Source organism: Colius striatus, chromosome 5, assembly GCF_028858725.1.
Source record: "Colius striatus isolate bColStr4 chromosome 5, bColStr4.1.hap1, whole genome shotgun sequence".
NCBI lineage: Eukaryota > Metazoa > Chordata > Aves > Coliiformes > Coliidae > Colius > Colius striatus.
Genome location: NC_084763.1, coordinates 22,007,425 through 22,030,071, shown reverse-complemented (window position 1 = coordinate 22,030,071; position 22,647 = coordinate 22,007,425). Strand labels below are relative to the sequence as shown.

At 37.3% G+C, this 22,647-nt stretch overlaps 1 protein-coding gene across 2 annotated transcripts in view; it reads right to left on the bottom strand.

The window, feature by feature from the left end:
* Positions 1-5,930: 5,930 nt before the first annotated feature.
* Positions 5,931-22,647, bottom strand: part of ANKRD28 (ankyrin repeat domain 28) — a 118,898-nt gene continuing 102,181 nt past the window's right edge. For both annotated transcript variants that reach the window (XM_061996525.1, XM_010200623.2), the window contains exons 17-28: positions 21,781-21,855; positions 20,280-20,481; positions 18,142-18,229; positions 17,574-17,691; positions 16,764-16,983; positions 15,318-15,405; positions 15,138-15,221; positions 14,498-14,643; positions 14,234-14,316; positions 14,009-14,091; positions 11,965-12,056; positions 5,931-6,437 (exon numbers count right to left, since the gene is read on the bottom strand). In XM_061996525.1, the coding sequence (XP_061852509.1) occupies positions 6,151-6,437; positions 11,965-12,056; positions 14,009-14,091; positions 14,234-14,316; positions 14,498-14,643; positions 15,138-15,221; positions 15,318-15,405; positions 16,764-16,983; positions 17,574-17,691; positions 18,142-18,229; positions 20,280-20,481; positions 21,781-21,855 (1,566 nt within the window). In that variant the 3' untranslated portion in view covers positions 5,931-6,150. The remainder of the gene's footprint in view (positions 6,438-11,964; positions 12,057-14,008; positions 14,092-14,233; positions 14,317-14,497; positions 14,644-15,137; positions 15,222-15,317; positions 15,406-16,763; positions 16,984-17,573; positions 17,692-18,141; positions 18,230-20,279; positions 20,482-21,780; positions 21,856-22,647) is intronic.

Sequence of the window (22,647 nt, the reverse complement as noted above, 5' to 3'; positions counted from 1 at the left end):
CTGTTTCTTGTAGGTAGCAGAATAAACTTTCCTACTTCCCTAAGTCGAGTACTGGAGTCTGTTTTGCCCAGAACGGTAATTGTCAGTGAGCCCTCCCTGCCCTTGTCTCATCCACAACAACCTTGCTTATCTTTTTACTCCCATCTCGCTGGGGCCTCAGCCATTCTAACGAGGGTGGGGGTGAATGGGGGGCACCAAGCAAGAGACTGCTGTGGTGCTTCATTCCTGCCTGAGCAAAACCATGACAAATATCTTTAAATATTTAGTGATACTAACAATATTAAGGCGGCTTGAAAGGCTCTTTCAGTTTCATATTATTCAGCTACATTTACAGTTAGACAGTGATACACTGAAGATTCCTTTCCCAACCTCGGCTTGAAAATTGCTAAAACATAGCATGGAGTGCAAAGGGAGCTCAGTTTATCCCAACGTGAAGTCACACACAGCACGAGGGACGCACAGATAATTTAGATACTGCTTCAGCTGAAGACAAATGGCAGTGCTAAAGGGGCTGGAATAAGGCTTGGAAAGAGCTGCAAGAAATCTTCAAGTCCCACAAGTAGGGACCCTTGTCTTCTTCCCATCAGTAGCAAGATGAGTTGTAGCGATAGTTGTAGCCCATAACTTGAAAATTTTAGTCACACGTGTGACTATTTTTCCACTTGGCAATTTTCCTGCGCTCTAGAAGAGTGAACAACTGGAATAAAAGCTCTCTCCAAGGCTGCTATTTGAGATTGTTTTTCTCTCAGTAGGTGTGAGAGGATACATGGATCATCCTGGAGGCCTGGGTGAAATTTACAATGTCCAGTCAGGCATTCACTTCTGTGGAGCAGTAAAACAAAGGGATTTTGGTGATGAGGCTTACAGACCATTACAAATATCGTAACAGGATATTTTCTTAACAGTAACCAGCTGTTTTGCCATTTCAAATGAATGCACAATGATTCCTTTGCACCTATGTTCTTCAAAACACAGGGATCTTATAGTGAGAAAGGACTCCAGAAAAGAAAAAAACCACTGCTATCAGCTAACAGAGAGGCCTGTATTACATCTCATCACCATTAACACCTCAGGTTTCAGTCTATAAAGGAGATTCATGTTTTATAAATGCTTATCTCATCCAGTTTGGAGATACCAACATAGATTAATGAAGAAAGGTGATAACCTGCCTTTTCAGTTTATCTTAACCTGAAAGAATTCTCCAACTGTCCCATGAACTTCTGCAGCATATTAAAGGATTATAAGAAAGTTATCACAAATCATTGAGAGATTAAGACAAGAGGCAATAATCACCAGTCAGTCTTGGATTTAAGGGTTTATAAGAACTTGCTGGACCAACATGCAGAATTTAAAAGCCTACTTTTCTCTCATATTAACATGGATTTTGCAGAGTTTAAATCCAGACCTATGAAAGTGGTGCTCAAAGTTTAAACTACTTATTAAGAGATTATAAAGGCCCTTCTCTCCAAGGCTATTAAGTCAGATTCCAACCAGGACTGGATTATCAGGAATTACTGTTATCAGGAATCAATGTTTTTAACCAAAAGCATGATGGCATTTCTTTTGGGAAGTGCATATGTACCCATCAGCTGAGCCAGAGAGCAGAGAGAGTGCTGGGAGATGAAGAGGGCACTCCTGCCCACTCCAGGGAAGCCCACAGAACTCCCTCATCCTCCTGGTGCTAGACTGAGCCAAAGAGCATGTCTCCAGCTCTCCAGAGCTGCTGCTTCCAAAGACAGTGATGTGAAATCCAAACATGGAAGGATGTGCTCCCTGGACACATCCAGCACTATTAAAAATGTTCCACGATTATACACATGAAAACACTTCTCACAAGTATATGCTAGACAACAGTCCTTTGTTGCAACTTTACTGTTGCTTACAATCTTCCTACAGGGCTATCCTTTCACTCACTCATTGTGCCATTAACACAAAGGTCACCACAAACTTTTTGGGTTTTTTTCCCCAATAAAGAAGCAGAGCTACCAGAACAACACTTGTGTTATCCCAGCCAATGGGACTTAATGAATGTTACCCTTTGTGGGGGTTTTTGTTTTGATTTGGTTGTTTTGGTTTTTTCTTTTAATAGAATATAAAGGGAGCACATGATTCTGGATGACTACAGTAGTTGTTGCTTTTAAATGGAAATAACATCTGGGCAAGATAGGAAGAGTAATTCCTCTCAAACCTAAAATTGGGTTGAAGAGTCAGTAAACATTATTTCATGCTCCTTCCACACAGCTTAGGTACCAGCCTTGGCATCTTTTAATATCTACACAAAGAGGGTTCCAAAAAATGAAAACTTAGAAGTAATTAATTTTTAAATATTAACTTTGTAAACCAAACATTAATTCTTTAGTCTACTGGACAAGGCAGAATTTGAAAGAAAAAAAGAAGACCAGAAAAAAAAAAACCCACTCAAAACCCAACCACAACCAAGATCCAAGTTTAAAAAGTGCCTGTTTCTAGCTCTGATTGTTCCAAATACATTTATACGATTATTTTTAAGATATCTAAGTATGTAGAAACAATAAAGAGTAACAGGAGGAAATTAAAAGGAGATACAGAGAGGTCAAGAATTTGTAAGAAAGTACAAGAAAAATGTTTAATAAAAAAGATTAGTAGGGTCACTCTTGGGGGTGGTGAAGACAGATAGACTGATTCTTCATTTTAACAGCATCCAGCATTTATGCTACCACACTGCACTCTAAAAGAAACAGCTCAGCCTGGGAGGTTAATAGTGACTTGGCACTTTCTCCAGCAGAACATTTATTCTGAGAACTGAAAAACCCATAAAGCACTCCAGAAGTCAGAGCACACAGAAAGCTGGGCAGAGCTGGATGTCCTTGTTCCTGAAGTCCATTATTTTTTTTTTTTTAAGGATAAAAAGAGTTTCTTTTACTCTAACAGACAGTTCCAGTGGTCCAGCCAAGGCTCTCTGCTCTCTTTTGCTGAAAATCCAAGAGATTGTTTGGATGAAGGTTGTAACAATAACCATGCCCTATTACTCTTAGTAACAAGGGAGTTCCAATATCAATATGCAGACATGAACAGGCCTCCAATGAGATATGAACACTTTACTTTCTTCCCTCCATCTTTTTTCCTTTTTTCTTTAAAACCCCTCCCCTAGCAGCCCCAGACAGCACTACTTGTTTTACACGAACAAGGAACCTTCTGTTCCTTGACCTCTCATTAAGAAAGCAGTCTCCGACCACAGCAGCGTGTTCTTTAAACAAATCACGTTTGATTTTTGGAATAACATCTTATTATAATAATAGTCCCAATTAGCCTTTCCAGGGCACAATTACCATCCTACCCATCCTGCCAGGCAGTAATGGATTTTTTTTTAAATAGGAACAACCACATACATGCAAATTGCAACCTGCAGGCTCACTGAATACATTCTAATGATGAGACAGAGAAGAAACTCAAACCATGTTAACTCCGAATTCCTAAAGGCAATTAACAATCTGTAATTAAAAGAAGATATTTAGCTCCAAAAAGTTCCCAAAACTTAAAAATAATGCAATTTAACACAGTGAAAGAGTTTTCTTCCTCGAGAGGTGAGTAATAATGAACTAGAAGGGAGGCACAATTTCTAATGGACGTAAGGAAACAAAGGATGTTGAGCAGCACTGTTTTCTGCATTTGCCTGTATCCTTATCCAAAGCTTTTAACTTTTAAACCGGTGTCTTCTAAGGTTTTTCTCCTGCATCATCCAGGCACACAGCAGACATGAACAGCTCAGGGGAGATACGAGTGTCCACTCCTGTCATCTGCTCCATGGCTACAGACACCCCATGCTAATGCAAGGGTCATCTTCAAGTCAAACAGAAGTTAGCACAGAAGATACAGGCCTCTTAATATCATCATCTCAGGGTTCCTTTGAAGCAATAAAGACTGGACAGTCTCATTAACAGAAATATGCAATTGTTACCTTTTAAAAATGAGGCATTCTGATTTAGATTTTGCACAAGTGTATTAGGAAAAACGGGTCCATGTTGCTTCAATCTTTGTATTTCAATAGATGCAGCGAATCTCAAAGACAGGCTAACGTGGATCTCTGGAGTGCTGTTTGCATGCTCAGCTGAGCTCTCACACAGCCCCATTCTGGAAAGACTCAGAAGAAAGAAAATATAGAAATCGTAGTCTTTCCTAAAGTCATCTAATTCTCCTCACTGACAAATATATTGCATTTGTTTATATAAAACAATGAACACAGATGCAAATGGTTAAGGAAATAATACTTAAAAGTAAGCCTAAAGGAATCATGAAGTAATTAACATTTTAAAAATTACTTTACATTGAAATAGGTCACCTTCACTTTTGAATAAAATGCTGGCAAAGCCTTTGCAAAGTGGATTTTATAAATTCCAACAGTTCAACAAAAGAGACTTCGTCCTTAATGCTCAGCAGATACAAACAAATTATTCATTACAGAACTCACATTTGGGTTTATTATACTCTGTAAAATATACAGGAATCTTGAAGTACTGAAAGAGTGCAGGTAAATACAGTATCCAAGCAGTCACTATTTCTATGTACATGCTCATTGATTCGTCAAAACCCCCACAAAATTATCAAATAGATAAAATATTGTCCCGTGTTTCCACACTATGTTCAGAAAACCAGCTGATAATTTACAATATCATAAAGATTTCCAGTTTCACAATACAAAAAGGATAAAAAGGAAATTGGAATCAGTTTGTAGTAATTTATTTGTCCTTTACCAGGACATGCAAGGATTCCTTGCGTGTACATAAGCAAATCCACTTGAAAAGTAACAGTTAACGCAGAGCCAAATGAAGTAAATATTCATATTTAACAGACAAAACTCCAGATCACTTATGTCAGTTTTTCATTCTTCAGGCAACTGAAAAATCCACAGTAGTCTGTTATAAATTTAAAAAAAAAATATTTGGGCAAGTCTGAACTACATTACAGAGACCTGTTTCTGCTGTTCACTTTCTAAATGGAGCACAACAAAGATACACAGCTCTTCCCACAGACCAGACACTGCACTTCTTTCTCTAATAGGGAAATATACTTTTAGATTCACCTCCCCCCCTTGTAACTCCAGGATTTAAAAGAAAAAAGTGATAGGGATATACAATTTTAATCTTACATAGAAATTTATGATGCAAGGAAGTGGACAAATTATTGAAAAGAACTCTCAGTCACAACAGGGTTATCAAGACATTTCAATATTTTCAGCAGTTTCATAGTTTGTAAGTTACTCACATATTTTTAAATTAAAAAAAAAAAAAACTCAACCCAAACTCCAAAAGTTAAAAAATCTAAAACTGTGCAACAATTACTGCTTCCCTCCCTGATCTCCCACCCCTTCCCTTGTTTATTACACTGTACATTTTCACCCTGACTTCACCTTGTTAGCTGGTTTAATTTTAGTATTATAAAAGTACGACAAGCTCTTTTCTTATTTCACCTAAAAGAAAAAGGAAACGAAACTGAAGTGTACATCTGCTGCTTTTCATGGTACATTTAATAGTCTCGGAAGGCCTTCAGATGACTAAAAACCAAAAAGAAATCAACATTTAAACCCAAATCTAAGCTTCTCTTCCAGAAATAATTAAGGTTTGGTTGAAACAACTTCTCAAATAACCTATTCCAGTTTTCACAAAAATGTACTTAATTAAAAAAAAAAAATCTTAAACTTATTTGGTCCTTTGGCAATTTGCAACACAAATAATGCCTACTGTACCAAACTCATTTATTGCCTTCAAAATGGTTTTAGTTTTATTGACATTTCAATCTAGCATCCTTTGTGTTGTACAACAGTGTTGTTCATTTACATCCAAGTAGGGTGCCCAGTCTGCAGAAATTACTCCCGGCACCAGGGACAGAATGGTAGAACACAGTTAAATAAAACAGTTTTTAACCTTCCCCTCCCCCCCCTCCCCTTCCATGGATTCCAAGTACTTTTTCAAGAATTTATGCTTCTTCTGCAAAATACGCTCTTAAAAACCCTCCTAGAGTCTCACAGATTGCTTTTTAATATGCAACCACAGTAAAAAACATTTTCTTAAAGGTCTGTCCCCTTCTTGCATTCAAACACTGACAGCTTTTTTCAAAAGCACGAGTCTGACCTTCCAGCGTGAGGGTTCACTCCAGACCTACAAAATGAAGCTTCTAATAGGTCTCAGAATCTGAGTCATTGAGTTCGTCTTCTTCTGTATATGGGTAGCCACCTTCCCTGCCAATGTTGTTGAAAGTACAGTAAGAGCTATGGTCGCTCCTCATGATTGGCAAGGAATCGAAGGTGACAGTTTTTGAGGTGTTGGTGTAATGATTAATGGCATTGAATGTAAGGGAAGGTAACGTGCTGCTCGACGAAACAGGCATCATCGTAGCCAGAATGAGAGCTAGGCAATCAGCCACATCCTTATTGGGTGCACAGGCCAAAGCTGGTGTGTAACCTGGAAAGTCAAGAAAAAGAAAAACCCTTCATTTAAAATAAAGACAATGTAGAATTTTCTCCAAGGTCATGTAAAGTTTCAGCTGTAAAAACACTTTATATTGCTTAGTTGTGTACTGTTGTTTGGGGTTTTTTTTTGTTCTGTTTTTTTTTTTTAAGAACATAAAAACAAATGCATTATCAGCCAGTAGTTTTAAACTTTTGGTTATAGTAATGATCCAGAAGTTAGTGGCCTTTGGAACAGAGATGCAATTGTTTTGTTAAGCACAGTCAGATGCCGTAGGCCAGTGAGAAAAGCCTGGATTTGAAAACAGTGAGGCTGTCACCTGGCTGAGGAGAGACAACTAATGGCAGCCCACAGCGATGAGTGAAGCATTCACTATAGTGCTACTGCAGAAACTATAGCTCAACATGTTAAATATTTCCTCATTCAGAAGCTTCCATATAGCTGTTCATCACAGATGATAATTGCAATAAGCCTATCCTGTCTCAGTAACAAGCTGGATAAAGCATCGGGGCCAGTTAACTGAAAAGGCAGAGTACACAACTTATATCAACCTATACTTTATTACAATATACAGTAACATAAACTATAAAGTTAACGTCAAACTTTTATTTGATGGAGATCAATTAAGAAATCCACAAAAGAGAATTCCATGACCATTCTATAACCATTCTATGAAACACCTGCTGGCTTAGTGGGCTAAGGCTTTCAGAGAGAAACCACACCTCTTAGTTGAGCAACTGGTGCAGCCGAGCTCCTCCTGACAGTCAGTGCTACTGTGATAACCTCCAAATGCAGGATGTCTTGGGCTGGGAAATCTCCTCTGGATAACTGCAGCTCCAATAATCCTCTGAACATTTCTCTTTTTGCAGTTTCTCCCTTCCCTACGTGCTTGCCTCTACTCCTTAAATGTCATGGAAAACACTTCAGGTTCTCCTTAGTGGAGATCTGACCATTGCTCCTCTCCTGAGCTTTGGGCTTAACGTTTCAGAAGGGCATTTGAGGACAAAGTTTTGGCACAGGTCTCGGGACATTTCTACAACACCGAGGAACTGCAATCGCTGGTGACAACAGCAGCTCTAGAAGCAGGGCAGTCACATAAGTACAACCACAGATAACAGCTGAGGCTGCTGCCAAGGCCAAAGTCTAGCTCCACACAGACATGGATGGCCAGATCAACTTGCACTGTCTCTGACTGGATGCAATAGATATGCCCACAAGGAGCTCAACAGGAAGGCTCCTGTGGAAATCTGAAGTCCTGCACTACCTCCAGTCCACACCTAACGTGTACATACAACATCCAGGTAAAAAGCCCATGAGTGATTTTAAATAAGAGATGGTTTTAAAGCAAACAGCGTGATGGATTTCTGCCCAGACCTCAGGAAGGCACGGAAAACAAGGCAATGTCTGTTCTACCAGGAAGTGTTTCAACCACTAAGTAATCATCTTAGCTGTAGAAGTCATTCCAGGCCAAGTGTTAGGAGTAGTTATTGCACCACCGTACAATTGCACAGAAGTTTTTAAACAAGTAGGCACATGATGGAAAATAAGTGTAGCTAGAAATTAAGAAAACAGCAAGCAGTGGACAGAAAATCTTAGAACTGAACTATTATTTGCTCAGGACAGACCTTGTGCTTGATGCCTGAAAGAGTAAGACAACAGTCCCTGCCCAACGGAGCATACAATCCAAGGAAACACAGATAATTCAAGCACAAAACGCACCAGGTGACCATGCGATAGGGCCATACAGAAGTGTAGCGCAGTAGATGTTTTCATTGTTAGTAAGGTACCACAGCACTTAAACAGCTCAGAGTTAACAGTCTGCAGAAGAGATACATTTTGAGAGGATTCAGAAGCAAGGGCCAGAGCTTGCTACACTTGAATGAAGACTGCATTTAAGGCACATCAGGCAGAACAGAAGGCTCAGTATCGATACTCAAATGCACACAGTTTAGTATCTACAGTTGCTGGAGATTGTACAAAGGTCACAGGACACACAAACTAAATTTATTCAAACTGACCATCCTCAACACCATTTCTTTCAAGAAAAATGATCAGTCACCAGCTACCTTTGAGCATCCCAGTTCATCATTAAAAACATTCGAGACCAACATCAAGATTAAACAGATTACTTCTCTTAAAAGTTCTCTTAAAACAGTATTTATACTAATATTCAATTGTAGATCTTAAGCTTCTGGCTTTCATAACTAGGAATGAAATATCAGCTTTATTCTTGTCTTAGACACAGCAAAATGAAGTAACTGCTTGCACCATGAAAGACTGACATCAGCATCCTCCACTACTTTATTTTTTTCTATATGTTAAAATTATAGGAACTAATTATATTTTTATGTCATTTAAACAACTGCAAACTGGTCATTCATATCTCAGGGCAACAACAGACATTAATACTTTTAATGAGGTATTGGTAACTCCACTTCCCCATAATCTGTACTTGTATTTATGTAATCTTTCACAGGACAAAACCATTTATCACTCTCTTTGTTTACATTAAGGCAACAAAAGCAGTGTGAGGTGAAGCAGCTTCCTCACACAAGAGAAAACAGCCTAAGTGCTGGACTCCGACTTTTGGGCTCCCCCTGTCCAAACGTAGGGCTGCTCCCTCCTCTTGGCCTTGAAAGTTTCCATGAAGGCATTTACAGGAAAATCAGAGAGGTATTAATGTAGTCAGTGCAAAGACAGATCTCACAATAAACTGAATGAAGTCTTGCACTTGGAAAAAGAGAAGAAAATCAGTCTGAGGCATGAGTCATCTCGTAAGCATTTACAAGAAAAATTCCTTCCAGAAAACAGGAGGTCTCCAACATCAACTAGAATATGAGTAAAGCAAGGTCTGGAAAAGAATTAGAGGAAAAAAAAAAAATCTCTCTTTAAGAAAACAAAACCAAACCCAAACCAAACTTGAGAGGCCAATCATTACTGTAATGATGAATCTGGAAAATAAGAGAAATCTCCATGCTGTGTCAGAGTGAGACATGGTTAGAGAATGCCCCCTTTTACTACTGTGGTGTACACTAATGCAACAAATAAAAGACAGACTGCACCACAAGTTCAGCTACCCTAGTCAGTTCAATTGCAGGGAAAGAACCCAAACACCAAACCCATGAAAAGCTGGTTGAGTGACCAAAAATAAAACTTCAGCTGGTGTCAAATAAAAGAATAAGCTACTAATTTAAGACAGGTAAACTTGAATAAATAATGTAAAATTCAACAGAATTTTTGTAGATGTGAGCGATGGCAAAATCTCACCAAGGCAGGTGTGGAAACTCAGGAAAAGAACTGAAAGATTTGAATGAGAACAGATCCAGAACTGAGATCAAATCCTCAGCATAACTACTTTTGGGAACTGTACCGGACAGTTAATTAGCTGTTTCAGTTGGATTTAATCTTTTGAGAATCAAGAGGATTACAGATTTTCCAAAGATATTGTATCTAAAAGCAATCTCACCACTCAAAGTGACACTCTATAACAAAAGCAGTAGGATTTCAAATCTAGGGTTTTAGAGATCTTACAAATTACTTTTAAACCAAAAGTCAGAGAATGTGCACGGAGTAATGTCCATTTTTTTTTTTTCAAGTACATATTTTTCAATAACTTTTTGTAGCCTAAATATAGCAGCAGAGGACTATTAAGTAGTTTTATACACCTACAAATAGAGACTGATTGGAACAATGGTCAATGCAGCCTCTATAGACAAGGACAACTTCAAAGACCAAAAGGTGATCACCACTCCACACCAGCTGAGGTTTTGCTGGTTGTGTTCACTATCTAGACACACTTCTATTTAAAATACTAACTTAAACTTTATCTCCAATTTCATCTAATTGTATCTGAAATGCCAACGTTGTGTGGCACACCACTGTACCTACCTGAGCTATGCTACAGTAAGAGAATGTCAGTGTTGTGATGCAAAAGATTCCAGCACCTATTTTAGTTTGCTTTGCTAAACAGACAGCTTTCACCCCCAAAATGCACAAAACACCCTTTTAAGCTCTTTTTTAAAAAAATCTCCTATTTTTTGCTGTATTAGAATTAATGTATGATTCTTTTTTTCTTTAGAAACACTTGTACTCTAGCAGATACTAAAATTGAAGATAAGTAGATCTAAAGCAGAAAGAACTTGGCTATTACTACTGCCAGCTTTTCTGTTTAATTTAAAAGGTACACTACAGAAATCAAGAAGACTTTTGCAACAGGTTTAGCAAGTCTGCTGACATAGTGATACTTTTTAGAATTATGAAAAAGAATCAGTTACAGGTGAAACAGATTGATACATCCTATGAAAGATTTCCTGTCTCTCTCCCAATTAAAAGTATGCATCACTTTGCATATACTGTACTTTAAACTGACACATTCATCCAACAGAAGAAGACTTCATTATGAATATTCTCAAAGCTGCTTAAAATTTTATAAATAAAGCAATCACTATTCAAAAGAAAAAAAAATCACGATGAAGAACAAGATTAGGGAGCATTCAAAGTTACTTTAAAATACAAGCAGAAGTTTTAACATGTTGCAGTTGGATCCACTGACTGCCAGAGAACTGCAACTTCTATTCCAACGTTTTCCTCTGTTACATCAAAGATTCACCCTACCAAGGGACTGGCTGCTTGCACATGAAAAAGCCACAAACATACAAACATCTCCAGTTTACAGCATACTTGTGATGAGAAACAGAAATCAAAAGCATATGTATTCCAATCTTTTCTTTTTAGGGAGTTTTATTTAACAAGTTACCCAACCCCTCTTTTAGACAAGGAACGATATTTAAATCAGCCATGTCACTTTAAGCAGTGTAATTTGAGAACACACAAAGTCACAGTAAACATTAAGAGAGGAAAAGCTTTCTGAACTGGGGATATAATTGGAACTATCAATTAGGCACATGTCTTTCTTGTGGAAAAAAAACATCACAAGGAAAGGCAAAAAAACTGTAACACCGTCACCTCAACACCAGCTACTGCTTTCATTTATGAGACATTAGGGTATGGCATATAAGCAGGAGTTCTTACATTTTAAAAGCAGAGCTTCAAAGGCCACAGATGTCTTACAAGAAAACATGCAAATAAGAAGTCAGTAGATCTAATTTACTTTTGTTTTCACAAGGTATAGGATTTATTCTCTCTGATAAAGCAGTTACTTTTTCTTACTTTCATGTGCCAGAAAACTCTAAAAGAGCCAGAAGCTTGAGACCAGTAACTGAGATCTGTAAGTCACACTTGCTTTTAAAAGTTAACCCCAAAATACCTATTGTGACAAAATGAATGGCAATTCAATCCAGCTTCTCAATAGCTGAAAGTTATATTTTACTCTGAACATTATGTTTTTCTGACCATTTCTGGTATGCGTTATGCTTCTGCTGCTTTATTAAAATGATTCGTTACCAACACTTTTTTTTCTATGGAGAAACATACTGCAAGGCTCCTGTTTCCAAAGGGTTATTGCTATTCAGAGTTTAAAATCACAGTTCCTTATAGGGAAACAAAGTTACTTTTTTCTTACCATTTTCATCTACAGCAAGTACACTTGCTCCCTTCCCTAAAAGCTCTTGAACTACAACCGTTAGTCCATTCCGGGCAGCAACATGCAGAGGTCTGTGAAAACAAGCAAACTCATATGTAAACCTTAAAATAAGATATTAAGACAGATAGATCTTGCATCTAGTTAAATTTATATTTTAAAGTTATTTACACATTATATAAATACTGTGGATATAATATCTAAAGTGCAAAAACAGTAAATCTCTTACTGTAAAGAAACTACAATAACAATTGTGTACTTTCTTCTTTTTATGGCACCACATAGTAAGGAAGAAGCTGCTAGAAAAGACCCACTTGCTTATGAACTTTATCACATTAAAAAGTTAGAAACATCTAGTACCCTGCTGTTGACAAATCCTTCACCAAACTGTTTTAACAGCTATCCTCACATCTGAGAGTTACTGCATATCACTGGCAATAATCATGAGAATATTAACAGCAGAATGATGGTCATATTTTATTGCATATAAATGCATAGAAGTACAGAACTATTTCATCAATCTGCCTCTTAGAAACCACTAGATTCCACTGTGACTAGAGATAAAAAAACTCCCTTACAGCATAATGCATAAGGCAAGAAAAGCAGATTACTTTTCAAAACCTCAAACTGTTAACTACAACTCCATTTTGCGGTGACTTCATCTATCAAGGAAAATGTTGCTTTACCTCAAATATTCTAATTAGAACTTTTTCACATGCAACAGTTTTTCAAAATTGGGTCCCACTGGCTTAAATAAAACTCTACCACCACTCAGCAGGAAAAAGAATAATCAGCTTACTTCCCTTCTGCCAAACGCATAAGGTAAAACAGGAGCAGTTGTATCTACGGTGCTGATATTAAAGTATTAAAATTCAAGAACTACTGCACACACAGATACAGTGAAAAAATATATTATAATCAAAGTAATTTTAATACAGAGGCCAGCAATTCTAATGCTTATCTTGCCCAAAAAAAACAGAACATTAAGCTGTTTAGAAAGTCAGTGCAGTTATTAAAACATTTGCTAAACCAGCAATATTTCAAACAACTGTTAAAATCTTGCAATTTATGTAAACATTTCATGGAGGGGAAAATATGTACCTATTTTTCCCCATGACATTTCTTGATCAGACCACATGAGCCAAAGTATGTGAGTGGAATTACGTGAGCCTGTGGTAGCACACTTTCCCTCTTCTGTTCCCATCTCATTTTTGCTTTCCCTTCTTTCAAGACATCCCCACTTCACACAGAAATGAGGCAATCAATCCCTTTCCTGCTTTCTGGTTATTGCATGCTGCAAGGTTGACCATGGTGAGCACCAAGAGCAGAAGAAGCAGCCTTAACTCCTTAGATCAAGCAGATCACTGGGAATAGTTGGAAGAACTGTAGGAGTCTGAACACAATAGATTCCAGAAGGGAAGTAAGGCCAGAGAAATATGCAAGCTGCTTGCAGCTTCTGGTGAGTTTTTTCTAAGTGGTCTGTGACAGTCATTAAATCAGGCTAACAATTCATGTGCCCAACTCAGCTACATGTCAGGTGTCAAATACTGCTTATAACACAAATGCCTTCTTTAAAAGGAAAAAAAGCAGAAGAGTCACTTTAATAGCTCAGCCTGATATATATTCCCCAGTAAGACATAGCACTAAATTTTTAAGTTTGCCTTGTGACTAGGCAAACAAAATAGGCTTAATTTTACTTGAGAGAAAATCCTGATGAAGCATTAAGAATACTATACATATACTAAGACTACTATATATACTACACTATATTTAATAGATAACAGTCTTTCATCCGAGCGGGAATAGGTGTCCTTTACTAGCAGAAAGCTAAAGGTTCTTCTTCAGCAAGGATTGTACCCTAAGTACGAGTGAAACGCTGTTTCACTTCAAGTTGGTTCAACTCTTGGTACCTATTAAGGAATTTAAATTAAACCAATTTGGAAAAAGGACCTGAAAAATATTCCTTTTTATGAGAAAGACAGACACCAAAACTCCTCTGTAAAACAGACTCGCTGTTGGTACGTACGTTTGCAAGGCTGCATTGGTGGCATTGATGAGGTTTCTATCCGTAATCTTCTCCAGTATTAACAAGGCACTAGTTTCATGACCCTTAACACAGAACAAACATCTGTCACATGACAAATACTCTTCAAAACCAGCTCTGAATGTCTTTTCAAAGTAATAAGTTAACATTTGCAACCAGCTCTTGATAACACAAGCTGAGCACCCATCAGTCAGACTACGCACGCACCTTGCTGCAAGCCAAATGGAGTGCTGTGTTCTTAGAACTGTCTTGCAAAGTCAGATCAGCCTTAGCACTGCTAACCAGCACCTCTGGGGAAATAAAGATTTGTATTAACTAAAAGGATATTCCTTGAAGTCTTAATGGCTTACATTTGTGCAAAATGAAAACATAATTTTTACAAAGTATATCCACAAGAATGTCAACTATAAGGCAACCTTACCCACAGAAACGTTACCAGAGCTAAGAGCAGAAATAAAGCTTTCTCTTTACCAACTGTATTCGTCTGTCCATTTTCTGCAGCCATCATTAAAGGTGTTTTCCCAGAAGAATCTACAGCATTTACTTGAGCATTGTGACTGAGCAGAAGCTGTAGACACTCAACGTGATCAGTAAAAGCTGCTGCATGAAGAGGAGTTCTACAACAGATCAAAAGACAATATAGCCAAGTTCAGCCACACTTTCTGCTTTACTCAAAGGGGCATCCTGACTGTGATACTGCAGGTATAAAAACTGGGCAGTGCCTGCCTCTGATCCTTTGAAATCAGTATTGCTGGAGTTGGGACTGCTGCCTTTAGAAAGCCACCTTTAAGTTTCAAGTAATTCCTCCCATGTAGTTTATAACAGAGATACAATTTGATTCAGAAAAAGTAAAATCTGCATAAAATACTATCCACAAAGTGATACAATTTACAACACGTTCAAACTTGCCTAATAAAAAGCCAAATCAAGTTTATTGAATCAAGATTTTTTAAAAACCTAAAATTATACCTAGCACAAAAAAAAAATCTTCAAAGAGTAAAAGAGGGAGAAGGCTGAAAAAACATTAAGTACTAAGAAGAAAAACCCCAAATCATTACAGAGTTCAGCATAGCTACTTTATCACATTACCATTGGGTATTTACACTCTTACCTTCCTTTTGAATCTGTTGAATTTACAATACCAGCACCTAGTGTATCAATTAACATCTCTGCAGCACCTTCATTGTCATTTATCCTATAATGAATTAAACAGCCTGTTATTTACAGAATGATAAATCTTTTGTTAAATAAAGCAATGAAATCTATAAAGAATAATTTTGTACTTCCTTACACAGCACAATGCAATGGACTGAAGGAATTTCCTTCCATTTTCTGGAAAACCTCCTGTTCCAGGAGCAGCTCTACACAACTGTCATGACCTAAAGCAAACACAAGAATTAAGAATTAAAAAAGAAAAAAAAAGGGAAAAAGTCTATGTGTGGATTACAACAAAGAACAGGTATCTAAATCAGATTAAGTAATATTTTATGTTAGTTCCAAAAGACACACTGGTTGTATTTGACAGGGATACTGTTAGGAACTAAGATATTTTTAGAATCCTGAAAAATCAACACTGTAAACTAAGATCTCATGCTGTCTCAAGAATATCCAGAATACATAATCTAGTTCTTTACATTTCAAACTCTTCCATAAATTCACCACTTAGCCTACATGAAAACATCTCCACCATTTGAAAGTTGTTTTTTTTCCATGGTCTTGCTAAACCCAGAGGAAAAAAACCAAGTTGACAGTCATAACAAAAGGTGAAGAACATGTTCAATCTATTACACTACTGTTTTCAAAGTTCTGTAGCCTGCTTCTGTAGAGGTAGCTCATGATTTAAACTATCTGTTTAACCTCTGTGTATATGCAGAGAACTTTAGTTCAACATTCATTGATGTCTGAAGACTTGTATTTTCACAGGTCCTGTCAATTTTTTTTCTACAAATCAAGCATATTTCAGTTCCATTTTACTGTGGTCACTGAAAATGAAGTGAGCTGCAAGAGTTTCATTTCATGAATAAGCTAAAGAGATGTAATTCTAGTTCAAATTATCAGTGTATTACCCTGTTGCTTCAGCTGCAAAGACAGTCTAGTTAGTTATTCACTTAAAAATTATTAGTAAAATGATGCTTTAAACCATTATTTCTTGATCTTTCTCTATCGTGTGACTCAGAGGTGAAATGAATGAGTGCCTCTACGATGCTGTAAAGGAATGCACAGAACAAAATCTTCAGCAAAGAAGTTGAATTAATTTTTCCTACATGTTAAGGCCTCTCACCTCCAAATACAAGAAAAGTATCAGTGAAGTAAAGAATCAGTAAAGAACTAATCCTTACTGAATGACTTTCGTATATTTTAGCTTATTAGGCCTAGCGAGTTGATTTGAAGCAAGTTTAAAAAAAGATTTGCTATGAAACAGTCTCCCCCAAGACTCCCTGTGAAGGTCTTTTTGGGGGAAGTGTGGCACGTTTCTATTCACAGGTACTATGATTAATTTCTTGAAAGACTCTTGAGGCATAAAACTAAGAAGGTGGTTTATAACAAAAATAAACACCTCATATTATGTATTAGATGTTAATGTACTCCCCCTCAAGATACCATGTCTGTCATACTCTCACATTGACTAACATGAACCAAAGACGACTGACTTCACATTGCTTTTACGGACAGTAACTTCTATCTCAACATCAACAAATTGGTTTAGACCTGTATTTGCACTTTTAGTGTATTTTACCATTATAGCAGGCCCAATGCAGTGATGTATAGCCGTGATTGTCTGCTATTGCAGGTACTGCATCCACAGCTGTAGCTGACTGCAGGAGAGCTCCTAGAACACCTATATGTCCACATGCAGCTGACAAGTGTATAGGGGTTCGTCCCCTACAGTCTCGTAATAAGGACTTAGCACCATGTTGAAGCAATGCTTCCACACATTCCTCGTGCCCAGTAACTGCCTGTGGGAAACAAGAAAGAGCATGTTTGCAAATATTCACTTATATAAGCCAAGGCATGTAACCAAAGCAAGCAAACTCCAGGCAACTTCTTACATTTTTAAGTAATACCAAAATAAGCACAGTTATTACTTTTATTCCTGGAAAGAGACAATCTGTTTGAAAAATAGGAATGTATATGACAGAATAATTTCTTGGAGTAACACTGAATGAACTGCTAATCTCTAGGGTTCATTCAATTGTGTTATCTGACAGAGACTATAAAAAAAACCCCAAACCCTGGCATATGGCATGTATCACGCTTTTCTTCTTGCCATTAACACTAACCCCACCCCATCCAAAAAGCTGTGCTCAGAGACTTCTCCAGTCAACACTTCATAGAAAGATTAAGAGACTCTAGAAATCCAAAAGAATTCTGAGGGTACGTAGCAACCAGGCAAAAACTTGACTTTTGAAAGCAACTAAAACGATAATAAAAAAATTAAGAATGGCAAAATGAGAATAATGAGAAGTTCACTAACGCTACGTATTAAGTTTGCTATTGAAATTAGTAGTTATAACACTCAAAGGACAGAAAAGGAACATTCTCTTACCCCTCTATGTAATGCTGTCCTTCCCCACTTATCTTTGGCATCTACATTTGCTCCTTTGTTAAGGAGAGAATAAACGCAGTCGGTGTGCCCATTGAGAACTGACAACATCAGAGGAGTCCTAAGTGGAGAATGAAAAGAACTGTAATCTACATGGAAATTTAACAAACTAGCACTCTGCTGAAATATAACAACTACTGTCTTTTTGGACAACTCTTAAAATTTACATCCTCAATGACCCTCTCTAATAGTACCTTCACTCCAAGAATATCACCCAGATTTGGTTTTTATATTCAAGAAAATAAGTTAATATACCCTAATTGAGAAGTCCTGATTAATGTACTAGAATCCTTGTTTGCAGTAAGACACATTTTAGCCTCCTCCTAGCTGAACATGAACACTTTTCATGGCCAACATTACGTTTATTGCAAAACACACAATTACGTTTACCCTACTTCAAAGACCATCTCCCTTGAAAGCAAATTAAAAATCACCAATGTAATATGTTTGTTTTTCCTTTCATGAAATGCAACAACTTGCAAAGAACAGAATCTGTATTGGTTAAACTCACTGTCCATTTCCATCTTGAATGTCCACTGCATTCTGTGGTTCTGCATTTCCTATCAATAGCCGCAAACATTCCGAGTGACCATTTGTTGCTGTAAAATGTCATAAAAATACGAGTTTTACATTAACTGCCTTTGAGTAAACAGCTCGAACATAACAGTAACCTCCTCAGACTACAACCTGTTAGCTTGAGAACTCACTATACAGCGTTGTTGTAACTTGAATTAAAGACAAAGAACTTGAACAGTAGAAAATTATTTCAGAAGTAAGGCATTCCGAGTTGTACAGCATCAAAATAAGTGATTCCAACTGTCAATTGCCAACAAGTATTTGGTTTTTACATACAAATGAGGCTGCATACATTAACAATAGTTAGAATTTATACTTAAACAACTCCACAAGAATAATTAAACATGGCAATTAGCATAACTTTTGCCTTTTAAGGCACAGTTAAATACATAACTAGCCAGTCATACACAGACTTTGTTAGCAAGTGTAGCATATGTATAGTTATGAAATAACTGAAATCACATTTAGAAAGAGGGGAAGGAAACGTAATGCACCAAAATAATTAACTGAGCAGTTTCTTAAAAAGGAAAAAGAAACAAAAAATTGAGAAATCACATTTAAATGCAACTCATGAAAGATAAATGATTGCTTGTTTGAGAGGAAATTACTTCTGACATACAGCTGCTGTATTCAGCCCACATCGGAACAGTGACAATTGTTGCTTCTCTAACTGACAGAAACCCAAACAGAAGTCAGGAGAAGCTAAATCAAACAGAAGAATATGGCTTGTGCTCACACACAACAAATTAAATGGTTAGAATGATGATTGTTTTGTACATAATGCTCTTTTTACAACAACTTTTCTGCCACACTGTAACTACAAATGTCAACTTAAATAAGCCTGTTTTCTGAGAGAATAAAAGAAAAGAATATAGCACAAATGCCAGACCTTGAGAAAGGTAGGTTTACAGATTTTTTCTAGTAAAGGCAGCGAGAAAATATTGCAAAGGGTTGCTGCTATTTTGAAAACACCCTAGAGTCATTTAACTCCTTTGAAAAATAACAAGGCATAGTTTTCATGTCTCTCCTCAAAATGACAAAATTCTCCAAGGCTCCTGACATTTTTAGAAACATTTTATGCCAAAGACGGGCAACACAATTCATGTATCTAAATTTGCACCTACAATTTGAGCTGTGTGAAAGATGAGGAGAGAAACAGAACCATGTCAGTGGCACCTGCTAGCATAGCTACCCTCACTAGCTGAACAGATAAGCACAAGTAATCCTTCCAGAAAGCAGTGTGGAACAGCATTCCTCAACCCAAAATTATTTACTGGGTTAATACTGGTTTCTACCCACAACTGTTTTGTTACACCTTTATCAGCATTGCATAGATCGTAAAAGTCATTACCTCCTCCTAAACACCATTTCATAGAATAACAGAATCATAGAATGGTAGGGGTTGGAAGGGACCTCCAGAGATCATCCAGTCCAACTCCCCTGCAGAAGCAGGTTCACCTAGATCAGGTCACATAGGAACATGTCCAGGTGGGTCTTGAAGACCTCCAAGGAAGGAGACTCCACAACCCCTCTGGGTAGCCTGTTCCACTGCTCCCTCACCCTCACAGTGAAAGAGTTTTTTCTTATATTTAAGTGGAACTTTTTGTGTTCCAGCTTCATCCCATTACCCCTTGTCCTGTTGCGAGATACAATAGAAGAGGGATGTCCCAACCTCCGAACACCCACCCTTTAGATATTTATAAATGTTAATAAGATCACCCCTCAATCTCCTCCAGACTAAACAGCCCCAGTTCCCGCAGCCTTTCCTCATATGAAAGGTGTTCTATACCCTTGATCATCTTGGTGGCCCTGTGCTGGACTCTCTCCAGAAGTTCTCTGCCCCTCTTGAGCTGAGGAGCCCAGAACTGGACACAGGACTCCAGATGAGGCCTCACCAGGGCAGAGAAGAGGGGTAGAAGAACCTCCCTTGACCTGCTGGCCACACTCTTCTTGATGCATCCCAGAATGCCATTGGCCTTCTTGGCCACAAGGGCACATTTCTTGGAACGTTAATGATAGACACTTCTGAATACAAAGATGATCCACTTTTAGAGATCAGCAGTGAGCACATACCTGCAGCATGTATTGGGGTCCTCTTTACAACATAATCTTTCACCAAGATTGATGCTCCTTGATTAATAAGCACATCTACACATTCCACGTGTCCCTTAAAGGCAGCAAGATCCAATGGCGTCCTTCCATTATTATTCCTCACATCAAGGTCCAGCAGCGACTGTACCAGCACTTCCAGAGCTTGATGGTGGCCATGATAGGCCTACAAGAATAACAAAATCCTTTAGTTTTCCCATCCTCTGCATTTTTGTTTTTCTTACTAGGACTACATAAATTAAACTGTGCAGAAAGTATTTTTGTTTTAACACATGGAAGAGCTACCGAAACAGCATGTAAGTAGTTACAATAGTAATGATTAAAAAAAGGCCACCATTTCCACAAGAGTGTTGGTGGTTTTTTTCCATTTTATCCTTTCAGTCAGCAACTGAAACTACTTTCAGAAAACTGCCCATCCCCAATTAGTACAACTACCAGTATTTTGAATACTGCATGTTTCATTGCTTTATATTATAGTTACATTACCCTCAGGTGAGGAGCATATTGCAAGCAAATCATTGCTCTTAGTTTTAAAAATAATATATTTGAACAGGAAAAAGCCAGTAAAATTTCTAAGTAAAAAGAATACAGTGCAATTAGCTACTGTTAACATAAATAGTAAAACAGAAGGGACTTGGGATGAAACAGTTAAGAGATCAGAATGGATCACAAGGATAAAAGATAGCACAGAGAATATTCTGTAGGTATGTGTCAAGACAAAGTGTCAACGTTAGTAATGAAAATAAACATCTACAACTATGGTTTCATAATTTCCATTAAAAAATTAATATGTATATTCAAGGATACATAACCTCTGCCCCCAGATAAAACTCATTTAACTCATCATTTCCAGGAACAGTCTCTTCTAACTGCTCTCATTTACCCATACTAAAGTTTACTTCTTACTTCAGAGACAGACACATGGACATAGAGACACACACATATATATGTGCAATGCAGGAGACAGGCTATTTTCGTAAAGTCCCTTATGGCTTTTCAATTGCTCAAAGTCCAGCAAAAAGATGAAAGCTATGTACTGAACTAGTTATTCTGTATTTTGAGAATATTTATAAAGGCAGATTCATCAGGTCCTCTTCTACACTACTCTTCATGCAAACCTCTCTTAAAGTATTAAGGATAAATATTTTTCATGCTAAACAACGAGGGTAAATGTTGATAAAGAACTCATTACTGCTTGATAGAACAAGTCTTCTAAAAGTTCCAGCAGCATAAATTACAACATAAATCTCAATTAGAATTCCAAATGAAAGTTGTTCCATGAAGGAAGCTTTACATGAAATGCAAAAATCCACCTGTGTAGCTCACTCAGGAACATTTGTGTATATTCCTGCATTTCATTTATTGGTACTGATCCCTTTTAAAAAAAAATCCAGAATGAATAAAGGTATGTCAACGACTGTTTTCAATTAGATGAGCTATCACCACTAAAGAATGAAATACTTACAGCTAAATGCAGTGGACTTATAGGTGCTCTGGTGTCCGAGTCATTCAGCATGTCAGTACCTGATGTTTCCATTAGCTTAACAGAAAGAGAAAAATCAGAGTGAGTCAAAAAAACCTCTCACCTTTAAAAACATCCACCAATAATTACTACAGTTTCCAGTATACAGAGTTTGAAAAATAAAGGAGGAAAAATAGTAAGGATAACACTACAGTTTCCTTTGGAATTCTGGATCCCCGTCAACCTTATAAAGAGTTTGAATTGCAGTGACTGCAATCCCTTCCTCATATTCATCTCCCAAGTGCGGTTGTTTAATTTTGCATAACAATACAACAATTGAAACAGAAACTAAAAGAAGTATTTAAAAGTGTTATTTTTCCTGAAGCAGCTGTGTGAAATCAGAGATGAAATGCATACAAAGGCAAGTCAAGGACAGGTGAGAACAGCTGTAGTAGGAAAAAAACCCACCCAAACCAAACAAGTAAGCACTTCGGCTAGGTGAAGTCAGCAAGAAAACAATATGGAAAGCCAAAAGACAGGACTGATTTCTCAGAGCAGAGAAACATTTCCCAAAGAGAAGAAATGGACTCCAAGAGACACAAGCACTATAAAACCGGATCAAAATATCTAAACATGCACATTTCTATTTTTTACAAGACAATATTTAATTTAGTACACTAGTAGAATTAAGACATTCACAGTATGTGAAGGACACAAGATACATTCAGATCACTATTTTTCATTATCACACATACAATATTGTCATGTAAATGTTTAAGATGAAAAAAGGCTTAAAAATAACTTAATTCAAAATTCTGAAAGGCAATTAAATCCAAATTGTAAGAAATGGTTTAATAAGTCTAAAAATAA